This window comes from Callithrix jacchus, chromosome 11 (assembly GCF_049354715.1).
Source record: "Callithrix jacchus isolate 240 chromosome 11, calJac240_pri, whole genome shotgun sequence".
Taxonomy (NCBI): Eukaryota; Metazoa; Chordata; class Mammalia; order Primates; family Cebidae; genus Callithrix; species Callithrix jacchus.
The window spans coordinates 15,808,793-15,825,047 of NC_133512.1; the positions used below are offsets into that span (position 1 = coordinate 15,808,793).

Below are 16,255 nucleotides of genomic sequence, written 5' to 3' on the forward strand. Positions count from 1 at the left end.
GCACAACTCAGTGTTGTCTTTGCTTTTTAATCTTCCTCCCCTCCTATCTAGTCTCAAACAGGAATAATGAACACAATGCAATTTTTAAAAGATACATAGTAATATTTGGAAGCCACAGGAAAGGAGAGGCAGCAAATGTGCTGCTGGGGCTGTTGCTTCTGTACTTTGTGTCTGGAGCTTCCACATGACAGGGTGTGGGATCCTCTCTATTTGGTAAAAAGAGATGTAAAAAATTTTGGGACAAATATTTTTGTCCCGGGACTAAACTCTAAAAAGAAGTATTAATTATGATCTTGCATGGGGACCACAGTATGACACCCTAGAAAATAATTAAGACAAATGTTCTATAGTAAATGCAGAACACTGAGCCAGCTTAGGTTGATGCTCATGAAAAGCCAGGGCGACTCCCTGAGTTGTGGGTTTGGATGATGCCCCTTTTCAGGGATGGTTTCATGCAGAAGTCTGTTTTATGGGACTGATCAAGAGAGTCTGCTCTTATGAAAGCAAAGGGTAGATGCCCATATTCTGCTCCCAGCCTCCTCCCGAGAGCTTCCCCTTTGTCCAGAGACAGCATGTTTGAAAGGAGTGGCATTAAGGAAAATTTCACCAAGGTATGTCTGCACAATGTAAGTCCTATGTGAAAAAAAGGTATTCTTGGTAAATTAGTGATTAAAAACCCTTAACATTCTTTCTTAATGACTCAAAATGCACACTGGCATACTAGAGCATCATAGCCATTGGAGATGATTAATTTTGTGTGTCAACTTGGTTAGGCTGCAGTACTCAGATATTTGTTCAAACATTATTCTAAATGTCCCTGTGAAGGTATTTTCTGGATGGCATTAACAGTTAAAGCAATAGACTTTGAGTAGAGAAGATGACTCACCATAATGTGAGTCGGCCTTAACCAATCAGTTGAAGGCCTTACGAGAAAAAAAATAACCAGGTTCCCCAAGCAGGAGGAATTTCTGTCTCCAGACAGCCTTCAGACTTGAGCTATAATGCCACTTCCTTCCTGGGTCCCCAGGCTGCTGGCCCCACAGATTTTGGGCTTGCCAGCCCCCACGTTTGCATGAACCAGTTCCTTAAAATAAATCTCTCCCTGTATATGTATGCTTCATTTCACTTAACGACTAGGATTCATTCTGGGAAATGCATCATTAGGCAATTTCATCATTATGTAAACTTCATAGAGTACTTACACAAACCTCGCTGGTATAGACTATTACACACCGAGGCTATATGGTGTGGCCTGTTGCTCCTAGGCTACAAACCTGTACAGCAGGTTACTCTACCGAATACTGTAGGCAATTGTAACACTGTGGTATTTGTATATTAAAACATAGAAGCTCACGCCTGTAATCCCAGCACTTTGGGAGGCCGAGGCGGGTGGATCACGAGGTCAAGAGATCAAGACCATCCTGGTCAACATGGTGAAACCCTGTCTCTACTAAAAATACAAAAAATTAGCTGGGCATGGTGGCGCGTGCCTGTAATCCCAGCTACTCAGGAGGCTGAGGCAAGAGAATTGCCTGAACCCAGGAGGTGGAGGTTGCGGTGAGCCAAGATCATGGCATTGCACTCCAGCCTGGGTAACAAGAGCGAAACTCGGTCTCAAAAAAAAAAAAAAATAGAAAACACAAGAACATATTTAACTATACCTTTTCTACACATAGAAAAGGTACTGTAAAAATATGGTATAAAAGATAAAAAAAAAAAAGTAGTATGCCTGTATAGGATACTTGGCAGGAATAAAGCTACAGGAATGGAAGTTGCTCTGGGTAAGTCAGTGAGTGAGTGGCAGGTGAATGTGAAGGCCTAGGACATGTCCTTATAGCACTGTAGACTTAATAAGCACTGTACGCTTGCGCTACACCAAATTTATTTTTAAAAATGTCTTACTTCAATCCTGGATTAATCTTAGCTTACTGTAACTTTTTTACTTTATAAACTTTATTTTATTTTTTTTTTAGGCAGAGTCTTGCTCTGTCACCCAGGCTGGAGTACAGTGGCACAATCTTGGCTCACTGCAACCTCCGGCTCCCTGATTCAAGCAATTACTCTTCCTCGGCCTTCTGAGTAGCTGGGATTACAGGCGCATGCCCCCATGCCTGGCTAATTTTTTTTTTTTTTGGTATTTTTAGTAGAGATGGGGTTTCACCATGTTGGCCAGACTGGTCTTGAATTCCTGACCTCAGGCAATCTGCCTGCCTTGGCCTCCCAAAATGCTGGGATTACAGGTGTGAGCCACCATGCCCAGCCTAAACTTAAAAAATTTTAAAAACTTTTGGACTCTTCAGTGATAACACTTATATTAAAACACAAATACACTGCACAGCTGTACAATTGTTTGCCTTTAGGTCTTTATAAGCTCTTTTCTATTTTAAGAATTTTTTACTTTTAACTTTTCAAACTGTTTTCTTAAAAATTAAGACAGAAACACACAGTCTAGCCTAGGCCTACGTAAGGTCAGGATCATGAATATCACCATCTTCCACCTCCACAGCTTGTCTCACTGGGAGGAATTCAGGGGCAGTGAAATGCATGGAGCTGTCTGCTGTGCTCACAATGCCTTCCGGATACCTCCTGAGGGACTTGCCTGAGGCTATTCTACAGTTAACTTTTTCTTAATAATTAGAAAGAGTATGTTATAAAATAATGATAAAAATATAGTATAGTAAGTACATAAACCAGTAATATAGTCATTTACTATCCTTATCAATATTATGTACTGTAGAAAATTGTGTGTGTGATACTTTTACTATGAATGGCGGTGCAGCAGGTTTGTTTACACCAGCACTGCCACAAACACTTGTGCCAGGCTACATAATATGCCAGGCTACAACATGACTATGACTTTTGTCACTAGAAGATAGGAATTTTTTCATCTCCACTATAATCTTATGGGACCACCACTGTATATGCAGTTTGTCATCATGTACCAGATAGGGACATTTTGGTCAACAATGGACTGCATATATGATGGTGGTCCCATAAGATTATATACTACTGTACTTTTACTGTACCTTTTCTATGTTTAGATATGTTCAGTCACACAAATACTTACCACTGTGTGACAGTTGCCTACAGGATTCAGTGCAGTGACACGCTGTACAGGTTTGTAGCCTTGGACAGCAGGCCATTCCCCATAACCTACGTGTGTAGTATGATCTAGGATTGTGTAAGTGTACTCTGTGATCACAAAATTAAAAAATTACCCAATGGCACATTTCACAAATGTATCATTGTCATTGTGAGACACATCACTGCACATGCACACACACACACACACACACACTCTATTGGTTCTGTTTCTCTGGAAAGCCCTAATACACCATCATCTCTCTCTCTCTCTTTTTTCTTTTTGAGACAGTTTCTTGCTCTGTCATTCAGTCTGGAGTGCAGTGGCATGATCTTGACTCACTACAACCTCCACCTCCCAGGTTCAGGTGATTCTTCTGCCTCAGCCTCCTGAGTAGCTGGGATTATAGGTGTATGCCACCAGGCCCAGCTAGTTTTTGTATTTTTAGTAGAGACGGCGTTTCACTATGTTGGTCAGGCTGGTCTTGATCTCCTGACCTTCTGATCTGCTTTCCTCGGCCTCCCAAAGAGCTGGGATTACAGATGTGAGCGACTGTGCCTGGTCATTACCATGTTACTATTATCTATTAATGTATTTTGGGGATGTTTTATGGCATATGAAAGCATCTGATGAGTTCTCTGTGCTCTTATCCAGTGCATATGGCTCCTATTCACATGGGTTCATGCACTTCAGCCTTACTTGGCCTGAATGTTTCACAATAATACCCATCAGGAGCAAAAACATGGAGCAGGAAGTATGGTTTGTGTTTTATTTTATAGTAATAAGCCAGAGACTCATACAAGTTGTTCTAAATCCCTCCTTCTGAGTTTACTTGCTTTAAAAAAATACATAACAAGCTTGGTAATCCTGTTTTCAATCTAGAAATGGAGGAGACAAAAAATATCAGCTTCACACTGATGACAGTGAAAAGTGGAAGCTGATAAACTGAAAGCCAAGGGTAAGATGTAATATCAGACAAGCAAGACAGAGATGCTAACTACGAGGGTGGCATCTGAGGGTGGGGGCTAGCTGGGCATTCAGAGTGAGCCCCTCAGAGAGCAGAGGGACAGAGTTTCAGAAGGGTGATCCCAAGACCTCAAGCAAAGGCAAGTTTTACAAGAAGACACAGAACGATGTGCACATTTCAGAAACATTTCCATCAAAACGTTGAGAATCAAATCACAGATTGGGCTCCCTGCATTTGCAGGGCAGTCCCCGGAGCCGGGAAATCCACTCTTGGGTGACTCCCTGCTGTTGAAGCTCTGGTCTGAGGTGGTGAAGCACATGACGTTGTGGGTATGCTCACTTCTGATCTCCGTGCTTTGAAACAGGTTCTCTTCAGTGCCCTCACGGTAGCTCTGTCTGGAAAGTGTGATCAGGAAATCCTTGGTCTCCTGCTGACATTTCCTGAGGGGGAGAAATCTTGGATCGCGACGAAAGAACTCTGTGGCCTGCCGGGGTCAAAAGTATATCCTCTGATTGTATTGATGAGTCGAAACCTGGATGTTCGGGCTTTCATTTACAAGGTATAGGGAGCGTGCCGGCTGGGGCGGGCCTCTGTAGGACTCTGCTGCGGTGGCTGTGGATAAGTAGGTCCTGGTGGCGCAGCAATGGGAGACCAGCACCTGGCCACTCTGCAGTGGCCTCCACCAGCCTCTGGTGTCACATGTTTGCCGACTCCAGGATGGGGCTCAAGAGGATTTTGATGTAATAAAAGGATGTTCAGGAGACTCTTCAGGGATTCCTTGGAGACAGGTGTCAGGGCATTGGCACAGAGCTGGTGGTAGTCTCCATGCTCATTGTGGAAGGACCCACCTGCAAAAACACACCACCTCTTCTTAATGCCAGATGTTCTCTCCTCTGTGAGGGGCATCTCCCTGGAGCATGTTTGGAGAGGGACTGTGCATGATCTACTCCTGAGCGGCCCAAGTCAGGTGCTGCTCCCTGCACTGTGGCCCTGTCAGTCAGCAGGAAGCATCCAGCTCTGCTAGGGCCTACCTTGGGGAGAATGTGGAGAGGTGGGCAGCCCAGGAAGCCAAATCCCTTGTGGGTACCAGCTCTGTCCTTGCCCCATGATCCTCTGACAGTCAGCAATGTGAGGGCAGGGAGGGGCTGGAGGAGGGTAAAGATGGTGCTGTCTGCAGAAGAGAATAGAGGGTGAGAAGTGAGGAGGAGCTGGGACAAGCCCAGACCCAGGACTTTCCAGAAGGCCCCAGAACTGGTGTAGGGGCCACCCAGCTCCCAACCATAGCTCCCTCCTCTCAAGCTGCTCTTTCCAGAAGCTCCTCTTCCTTCCGACCTTCACGATTTGAATCTTTACTTAAGTTTCCAGAAGCCTCCCCTTCGGCCATTAGGCATTGATCTTGCTCCAAGTACCATTGTTTTCCCTTGAGGGAAGTATTTCACAAGCTCTGGGTTCATTAGAGGGACTGCAGGGTTTGCAGTATGGCAAGGTGGCTGTGGAGTCTGGGAGAACAGATTTAGAGTCGGGAAAGGGTAGGTTTGCCATTTCAGCTACCTATGGTTTCCTTACTTTCTGTTATTCCAAGAGTCCAGGGGGTAAATGTTGGAAGGAACACACACACACACACACACACACACACACACACACACACAGTCTCTCTCTCTCTCTCTCCAAGAACAAATATTCATCCAGAATGATTACATTTTAAACCCATACGGAGGAGGATAAATATTTCTTGTGTCCCCATAATTTGCAAGCCCACCTCTATCTTGATGGAATTCATATTTCTCGATAACATGCGTTAGCTCTGCATTTGCTCACCACATCCTCTCTTCCAACTGTACAATTTGCCTTGTGGGGAAGAGAGCTCCCATTGGCTGATACTCTAGTGACCAGTTTGTTATGTGCACAAAGGCCCCCCCCCCACATTTGAAATGAGTGCTTTTAGAGGCCCACATAATTATTGCAACAAGAGCTATCATCTATACCAAGATTCCTTTGGAGGATAAGATAGTGGGTTGGATTTAGTCTCCCAGACACAAAGAAAATGACATAATCATAAATAACAATCACTCTTATTTTTCAGGTGCCTTCTATATGCAGGGATGTCTGAAGGTTAATTAAATACAGGATATTGCTCAGGATGTTAGGGCAGTCCCACCTCCACGTGAGGGTCACATGCAGCAGCATCTCACTTCCAAGTCCATGTACTTTCTGATTCACTCAGCTGACAATGAATTTCTGAAATCTTCAGCAAATCACAATTTGCTATATTAATTCAGCACATTAATCTGGTCTGTTGGCATTGCACTGGATCCCTGTCACTCCCTATCGTAAGTCAGGGGTCGGCCACTGTGTGCCATTTTTATTAAAGGGCAGCTGTAATTAGAAAGGTGAGTAGAGAAAGTGACAAAAGCTACACACCATTTCTCCTGCTCGAGCTGTCTCTATAGTATGAACGGAGAGCTCCATCTTTATGAGTAGAGTGCCTCTGCGAAGGATGGAGCTGTGATCTCGGAGCCCTGGAAGTCATCTGCAGAGCTAGCAGCTAGATCACTAATGAGTAAAATTAAGAAGCAGCGACAATTGGGTTCCTCCGCCTGAGCCTGGAAAATGGAAAAATTCAGTGTGCGCAAATGACAGACGGTGGAGATTTGCTGTGATTTTCCCTGCCCTGTGCAAAGAGCTGGCATTTCCTCCTTTATCCATTCATCCAACAAATAGTTATGGAGCAGCTAATAATTGCTGTTGCTGTTGCATTCCCAGTAGCTACATAAAAGATCAAGACAGGAAAAAAAAAAAACAAAAACAAAAACCCTGCCTCCAGTCTAGAACTGCGAATATGCAAAAAAAAAAAAAAAAAAAAAAAAAAAAAAAGCATGTGTAACCCAGAGCCTGTCAGGTGGTGATAGCATAAGTAAGTTTCAAAGGGCACTGGTATTTTTAAAGAATCCAGGTTAAATTCACATTTCTGAACCTTTCTAACGCTGAGACTTCAGGAAGCCTTTTAATCTCTTCAGCCCAAATTTTCTCATCCACAAAATGAACATTATAATGCACATCCCCAAAGTATTAGGAGAACTGAGATGACATGTGAATGTTACGAATACCGTAAAGCAGTAGATAAATGTAAATTGCTTCACATATAAGTACTGCTCATATTTTGAGCCGCTTCTTAAATTTCCACATTGATCACCTCAAAGATACAAAGAAATATTTGACAAATGATTTGAATTTTAATGATGGATCACATTTGTATCTGGTTTACATGTTAGCAATTTAGTGTGCCCCCAAAACACCTGAGCTCTGTATACTCTAATGACTAGAACTTTCATATAGTACAGCAAAGGCGTCTCTGAAGTTCAAGAGAGAATAAAATCAAATAGATAAGTTTCACAGCTCAAAAGATGCTTGTGAGGGTAAAAATACAGTGTTGCTTATTTCATGTTGTTTTGCTTAATTTTGTTTGTCCTTTAAGACTCTGATGCCTTCTGAAGCAAATGGATTGCTCAACTCCTTGTTGGATGTAGTTTCCAGCCTTAACTCCTTGCTTGCCAAAGCCCAGCACATCTTTGAGTATCTTCCTGACTTTCTTCATACCTTTAAAATCACTGCCTTGCTAGAAATGCTGGACCTTCAACAGGTGTGTGTTTCATCTTTGTCCCCAGGGAAGTATTCGAATTTGCCCCTTCTTTATATTTGCCCCTTTTGCTTTTATCTTCTCACCTCTAAAATTTGCATTAGACAACCAAATACAGGAATGGAAGTACCTTTTCATATCTCTGGAAGCAACAACATAACAGAGAGTAAGGCCTGGCATCTCCCTGTAAACTGCATGAAACTGACTTTTTGATCCACATTTCACCAGTGTGGAGATTAGGATAGTACATGCATTATCCATAAAGTAAGAAATTACTAACTCAATTATTGCACAGATGAGATTTCAAGGGTCTGTTTAACTTAATTCAGAAAGCAGATTGCTTTGAAAAACCTTAAAACATTTATTTACACATAAATAATTGACTTACAAATTACAGATCATTTACTACAAATGCAAACACAAAGTTGAATTAGTTTAGTGGCTTGATACTAGTTTTTGTTAGAACTCTCTTTTCCTGGGATGAAACTGACTGGGCACAAATGAGGAGGAGTGTGGAATTTTTAGGGTTGGAGGTGCAGGATGAGGAGTCAGATAACAATGTTCTCAGAACTGCCTTGGAGACAGAATGTAAGCCTATCACGTGATAGATAATTTGTATAACTATAAAATATCTGGATATCTTGGTAGCATAGACACACATTAAGACTAGTAATTAGTCTGAATTAGTGATATTTTATGGATTAATAATTTATTACTGGACTAATAGTAAGGAGTTTTGTGTGTGTGTGTGTGTGTGTGTGTGTGTGTGTGTGTGCGTGCGCGCGTGCGTGTGTATGACATTTCCCTCTTCTACCAGGTATGTTGGCCAGAAAAATTACCGTAATGTTTCAAATAGTATACCAAGGACAGAAAACTCTAAAGCAGACATTCCATTTTTTGACTTGTTGAATATCCTGCACATTCAGTGGAGGAAGGAAGAAGACTTTCAAATGTGGGTGAAGGAATTTAATTGTTTTAAGTCACTATGTAACTGCAATCTAGTTTTCTTATTTTCTCAGGTTTCACAAAATGTCCAGGCCAGAAGTTCAGCCTTTGGTTCTTTCCAGTCTGTGATGAAGATGGTTTGCAAGGACCCAGCATCATTCCTTAGCAATTCTAACATGTTCATTAATTTGCCCAGAGTCAATGAACTCTTGGAAGATGACAAAGAAAAATTCAACATTCCTGAAGATTCAAGTAAGACAGTAGTAATATATATATTTGTGTGTTTAGATTCCTTTGTATCTCAATCATTGGCCCTACTTTATACTAAGTATTCTGTCTGTGTATAAGGTTGCTATATACTGGTATAGAATATTCTGCTTCCACCTCCCCAAATTCTGGCATGGCAGCTGACTTTGAATGATCCTAGTGCCCTTGAGCACAGATGAATCCTCCCACCTGGGTCACTAAGGAACTGTGTCACCAAGGAATTATCGAAAACAGCTAAACCCCAGCCCCATTGGTTTCTCAGGCTAACCAGTATTGGTGAGGGTCCAGGCATACAGACCACGAGGACATCTTTGGTCCATGCTAATGGCTTTATTATATAACAAACAAGAACTTGTCTGTGACCACCTCCAAACCTGCTCTCTATGAAGCTCAGGTACAGATTAATATGCCATGATAGGTACAAATGAATGCAAATTAATATGTAATTTTTTGGCCCTATTTTAAGTGAAAACATTTTTATTAGAAAGGCAGAATAAACATGCTGGTGAGATTTCTGGAGTTTAGACAGTTGAGCTCCACTAGTTGTACATTTTTGGTCATGTTGTTTCATGTGTCTGCATCATGTTAGTTTCATTTATAATGTGGAAACACTAGCACCTGGCTCATAAGCTTGTTATGAGATGCAATATGGTACCTTAGCACAAGGGTATAAATGTATCCTAGTGTATTCATTTTCTATGCTGCATGATAAATCATTGCACACTTAGTGACTTAAGACAACACACATTTATTACCTCATATTTTCTGTACGTCAGGATTTCTGATTTAAAATTTTCACTTTTGTACATATCATGACTACACCTTTTTCTGCAATAAATTTGCTCCTGTTCATATTAAGCTTGTAATGTAAAGAATAAGTTATTACATTTCAGTAAGAACAACCTCCATAATTAATAGCTTTAAAATTTATTGTGTAGTCATACTCTTAATTTATACTTTAGGGGGAAGTATTTCTATTGATTCTGTTGTACTTTTCAAATAATTTTTTTTTCTTTCAAATGGGGAGTTTGGGAAAATGAAATTAACATTTAAAGTAATCACAATAACCATACCTTGAGTATTTTGAATCATAGTACCAAATCTAAGATAATATGTTCATTTTATCCTTATGAAGCTAAGATAATATTTTCATTTTAAATATTCTCTTTATGGATAAAGACATAATTATACTGAAGTACTTCTCACTAGCTTAAAACCTTCTAGAAATAGAAATTCCATTTGACCCAGCAATCTGATTACTAGGTATATACCCAAAGGATTATGAATTGTTCTATTATAAAGACCCATGCACACGTATGTTTATTGAGGCACTATTTATAATAGCAAAGACCTGGAACCAACCCAAATGCCCATCAATGATAGACTGGGCAAAGAAAATGTGGCACATATACACCATGGAATACTATGCAGCCATAAAAAATGATGAGTCATGTCCTTTGTAGGGACATGGCTGAATCTGGAAACCATCATTCTCAGCAAACTGACACAAGAACAGGAAACATAACACCACGTGTTCTCACTCCTAGGCAGGAGTTCAACAATGAGAATAACTGGGCATTGAGAGGGGAACATCACACACTGGGGTCCGTTGGGGGGTGGCGGGCTAGGGGAGGAACAGTGGGGGGTGGGGAGGTTGGGGAGGGATAACACTGAGAAAAATGCCTGATGTAGGTGATGGGCAGATGGAGACAGCAAACCACCATGGCATGTGTGTACCTATGCAACAATCCTGCAAGATCTGCACATGTATCCCAGCACTTAAAGTACAATTCAAAAAAAAAAAAAAAAGAAAAAGAAAAACTTTATAAGATTTAGTACCTACTTATTAAGGTGATGAAATTGCTACCCTCATCAGATAACTATTGATTTAAACAATTAAGTTGAGTAAATCTTTAATTGAAATCAAGTAGCATCACAAGAACAATGAGAGCCACCAAGAGGGATTAAGTATTTGAGTGAAAGAAGGCAGTTTAATATGTCAGAAGTAGTAAGTTTGACTGTTCTGCATGGGTTCGTCAAATACAATTCAGTAATAACTTGGAAAGTTGACTTCATAAGAGAAGCTCGGTTCTGGTGTCAATATTGTGACTGTTGAAATGAGAATTTTCTTGATGAAAAACCAGATTTATTTTTCTACTTGTCATTTTCATTTTCAAGTGTCCATGTCATTATTTAATACTCTTATTGATTACTTAGTTTGAAAATGTGAGTCATACTTTCCTTCCTTTGAAGTCATTTAAGTGAACACAGCATAATGAAGATTCTTATGAGATGAGAGCTGCCGAAAACTATAACAGGGAAAAAAGTCTTGTTTTACTTCCTGTCTTAGTTTATTCGTTGTTGCTATGCAGGAATACTGGACACTGGGTAATTTGTAAAGGAAAGAGATTTGTTTGGCTCACAGTTCTGCAGACTATACAACAAGCATGGCACCAGCATATGCTTCTAGTAAAGCCTCAGGCTGCTTCCACTCATGGCAGAAATTGAAGGGGAGCTCTGTCATATGCAGAGATCACAGAATGAGAGAGAGAGGAAGCAAGGGGAGGGAGGAGGGAGGTACCAGGCTGGCTTGCTCCTTCCTTCCTTCCTTCCTTCCTTCCTTCCTTCCTCCCTCCCTCCCTCCCTCCCTCCCTCCCTCCCTCCCTCCCTCCCTCCCTCCCTCCCTTCCTTCCTTCCTTCCTTCCTTCCCTTTTTTCTTTCCTTTTTTTCTCTTCCTCCCTCGTTCCCTGCCTTTCTTTCCTTCTTTCTTTCTTTCTTTCTTTCTTTCTTTCTTTCTTTCTTTCTTTCTTTCTTTCTTTCTTTCTTTCTTTCTCTGTCTCTCTCTCTCTCTTTTGTTCTCTCATTCTTTCCTTTCTCAACCAGCTCTCTTGGGAACTAATAGAATGAGAACTACACTCATTACTGTGACAATGGCACCAAAACATTCATGAGGGATCTGCCTTCATGACCTAAAGACTTCTTGTCAGGCTCCACCTCCAACACTGGGGATCAAATTTCAACTTGAGGTTTGGGAGGACAGACATTCAAACTATGGCATTCCAATGTACAGAGTCATGTCAGAAAAAATATGTCTATCATTGAAAATGATGTGAATGATGTGATTCATTTACATCATGATTTGTGAATGAATCTCCCTGTTAACTTAGGCATCCTGTATCATTAGTAATACTTTTTTTTTTCCTTTCTAATTGCAACAGCACCATTTTGTTTGAAGCTTTATCAGGAAATTCTACAAATGCCAAATGGTGCTTTGGTGTGGTCTTTCCTAAAACCTATATTGCATGGAAAAATACTATACACACCAAACACTCCAGAGATTAACAAGGTCATTCAAAAGGTGAGTTAAAATGAATGAGAATCATGTAGACCATACATGCACTAAATCAGAAAGGAATCTTTAAACATGTCTAACGTAATTGTTATGTGCCTTGGATTATGTAAAAGGCTCTTGTGTTGAATCTAATTCATTTTAGCCTGAGTGTTTTACTTGTCATTGTTGTTAAATCTGCATTTGCTGACTCCTTCCCTTAGAGGCCGCTTTGGGGCTGGGTTGTTATTTAGAATAATTAATGCAGCGAACTTAGAGAACTCTAATATTAAAAGTAAAGGACAATGAGGCAGAGAGGAGGGCTGTTTGGAGTAATTCCAGAAAACTTGGAGAACAAATGCTAATCCGCTTTGCTTGGTGCATCCAGCAATTAAGAAAGAATCAGACACAGTACATGCAAACTGATGTAGTAAGAATTAATTAGTGTTTTGGTTTGTGATGTTTCTGAGTTCACTGTGAGGCTTTGCTTCACCCTGTGGAGAATAAGGTGAGATGAAGACACCAAAGCAGCATCTACCCGGGAAGAATTTAGGCACTATGTGGCTCTGCTTCTTTTCCTTTTCTTATGTTGTGTAACCTCTTGAATCTATTTACTGCAGGATTTGTTATTATTCATATTTGCAATTTCTTTTAAAATAACTGTGTTGTATGTTCCTGGAGTCTTTTCTTGCCTGTGTGGGGGCCTGTAAGCCTACAGACACCTGAACAGGGGCCATTTTACCAAGGTCATAGGAATAATTGGTCTTATTGTGAAACATGGAAGAGAAGATACACATACTATTCATGATAAACTTCCAAGCCTCAAATAGTATTAATAATTTGGAAAGTGCGATCACATGATGTGGGATTATATGAGCAGTTAAGTCATTTTTGACCAAACTTGTTTTCACGTGTTTCATGCTCCTGATCATGGTTGCTGTGTGAGGTCATAGCAGTATTTCCTAAAGTTCCCTTTCCCACCTTGCCACCCACCTGATGGGCTGCCCTTACCTCTGCCTACTCTGAAAGGTATTTACACTTTAAAACATTTATTTATTTTTAATTAATGTTTATGTTTTTTGGAGAGACAGAGTCTGGCTCTGTCACGCAGGCTGGAGTGCAGTGGTGCAATCACAGCTCACTGCATCCTTGCATTCCTGTGCTCAAGCAGTTCTCCTGCCTCAGGCTCCCAAAATGCTAGGATTACAGGTGTGTGCTCCCACACCTGGCTAAGTTTTCATTTTTTTTTTTAATTGTAGAGGCGTGGTCTTGTCTACTTTCTAAAAAAAAAAAAATCTTGAAAGTGTCCTTTTGGAAAGTTATTTGCCAAGTCTGCACTTACACATGGAATGACATTGATCTCCATATATCCTTGGTGTGAGCTGTTCTGTTGGACAGGAACTCTGGCCTCACAGCTGCCATCCCTGGACTGGAGTCTCTGCACCCATTACTCGAATTTCCTTAGTGTAGTGAGCTTTTTGGGGTTTTGGATATTTAAATAATTTATTAGGAAATGGCTTCATATCACAACTCTATTTTGAATTCAAAATTTAAAAATGGGCCATGACTTTAAAAAAGATGCTATGTTACATTATTATATTAATATTAATATATGACTAGGGCCATGACTTTAAAAAAGATGTTATGTTACATTATTATGTTAATATTGTTAATATATGACTATAGCATTGCATGTTATGTGGTATTCTGTGGTATAACAATTAGTATGATAATCTCTGCTTTTAAAGAGCTCACCCTGTTGTAGGGAAGAGAAGGCAAATAGCTGAAGAAATAATTTAGATATACTATGCTGTAAGACTTGTTCAATGTAGCAGAGGCACAGGCCTGGGAGGCAGCTGATCTCCCTGGAAAGAAAGATTAGGCAAAGCACTTTTGGAAGGACAGGTGGTATAAGCCCCTGTGAGGTGGAGATGGGGGACCGTGGGCCTGGACAGAGGTGTGGGGAGGTGCCAGTCCTCACATGTGTGCTCTGAGAATGATGAGAATTTTTGAAAAATCACCAAGATTTCGCTGGTTCTTGCTAGCTCCTTTTTAGATCTTACAGGCAGTGTTAAGAGCTGATGTCTTTTTTACTTATTTAAAATTGCTAACAACTTTGCATGCAGGTGTCCTGGTTTTGCACTTATAAAGCTGACTTTATGGCATTCTACCTGGGATGAATTATCCTAGCAGTCAGCTATGGCTATTTGGTTTTATGAAAATTGTTTCTAGTCGTTAGACTCATGGTCTAAAGGCCTGCAGAGCTGGGAGACGCTTGTAGCTTTGCCATGGGGCTATGTGAAGCAATATTATCTACAGTGTTGGAATGGCCCAGGCTATAAATTATTTAAGACATGGTCTTTTTTTCTTCATTACTTCTTGTTAGGTGATGCTGCCTGAAGTTGCCAATTTGCAGGAAAAAAATCCATAGAAGTGGGTACATTTGGTTTAACTTGTAATAGCCCAGGTGGCACCCAGAAGCATGATGCCATGGTATGAAACGCGTGTGTGTTGGAAGGCTGGATTTTGGTCCCCTTTTTCCTAACTTTCTGTGACCTTGGGGTTATTGCTTTCTCTTTGAAATACTCTTTTTCTTTATCTATGAAATGAAAGACATGAGCAGACCTGTGATTTTCAGTCATCTGGGAGACGGCTCGTCATGGGGATGCATCAGAATCACTCAGGGGCCTTTAGTAAGGCCTTCCCCCTTCTGGGATCTGACATCCCCCTCCCTGGGGGCTTGTACCCCTCAAACCTACCCACACCCTTCCATGGAACTGTGTGCATCTCCATCTATCAGTCTCAAAGACAATGGAGGTCAAGCACTTTCATGAACTGGAAAAAAAAAATGATGGCCAAAACTTCTAGAGAGTATTAAAAGATAAACTTAGGGACATTAAAATTTCAACAGGTTTATTTGAGCATTTGGTTATTCATGAATTAGGCAACACCAGACTATTCAGTGCTCCACTGACTACGTTGGGGTGTGGGATGAGGGGTAAGAGAAGCTTTTATAAAGTGTTTGCTGCAGCAAGATGAAGAAAATATATTTGTTAAAGTCAAAAGTCCCTAGTTGGAGTTTAGTTGGAGGTTTCTGATTGGCTAATCTTAACTTTTGTTTTACTGTTGGCATTGAATTGGGTTTTGGTTTGCTTACATAGGAACTCAGGGTGCTATAGCCGCTATAGCTTCCCAATTGATTATTATAATAGGAGTTAATTTAACTCATACTCTGAGGGTGTCAGATGCAGAATTTGCAAAGGAACTGATGGTATTTCCATGTTCTTAGTCAAGAGATTTTAATGCATTAGTATGCTCTTTTTATTTTATAGGTCAAAATTGTATTTGATTTTGACCCCAGGCTGATGCAAAAATGAAGAACAATGTGTAGACACAATTGTGAGCCTGAAGAGAGTCTATAAAATTGAAAACAGATGAAAGAATTATATTGTTTTCCCAACAATAAGTATCATGCCTGAAATGATACTTCAGTGAAAATCACCAGTCCCTTGCAGCGCAAAGTAGGTTTAGTTTGAGCTCCTATGGGATGTACAAGCCCACGACAGCAGACCATCTTGTTTTAATCTAGCTGTCTCCCTTTGGCCAAGTTATTTGAACTGTCCTGCTCAATTTCCTCCTTTGTGAAACTGGGCTAAATCATAACTCTCTCTTAATGCCATTTGGAAGTGGAAAAAATGCTAGAAATAATATTCAGAAAATAGTAAACCAATGGGAGCACCTTCCTGAAAAATGTTATTCCCAGAAATACATTCTGCTATTGTTGCCTCTGGTGAGTAGGGAGAATAGGTGTCACCTAAGAAAGAGGAAAGAAATGGTGGAGGCCAGTGGTTCCAACCAGGGTGGGGTCTGAGAAATTTTACCCAACTGGGCATGTGTGACAGTATCAGAAGATATTTTTAGTGTCGCAAGTAGGAGGCGCTGCTGGCATCTGGAGGCTGGAGGCCAGGGATGCTGCTAAACATCCTACAATGCACAGGACCGCCCCCAACCCCAAACAAATAATCATCT

The 16,255-nt window shown here is 40.7% G+C and overlaps 1 protein-coding gene across 4 annotated transcripts in view; it reads left to right on the top strand.

Moving 5' to 3' along the window:
• Positions 1–16,255, top strand: part of ABCA13 (ATP binding cassette subfamily A member 13) — a 446,251-nt gene that overhangs the window by 122,240 nt on the left and 307,756 nt on the right. For all 4 annotated transcript variants that reach the window (XM_035253372.3, XM_078342412.1, XM_035253370.3 and 1 more), the window contains 4 exons: positions 4,414–4,608; positions 7,525–7,689; positions 8,706–8,883; positions 12,117–12,256. In XM_035253372.3, coding sequence (XP_035109263.3) covers positions 4,414–4,608; positions 7,525–7,689; positions 8,706–8,883; positions 12,117–12,256 — 678 coding nt within the window. The remainder of the gene's footprint in view (positions 1–4,413; positions 4,609–7,524; positions 7,690–8,705; positions 8,884–12,116; positions 12,257–16,255) is intronic.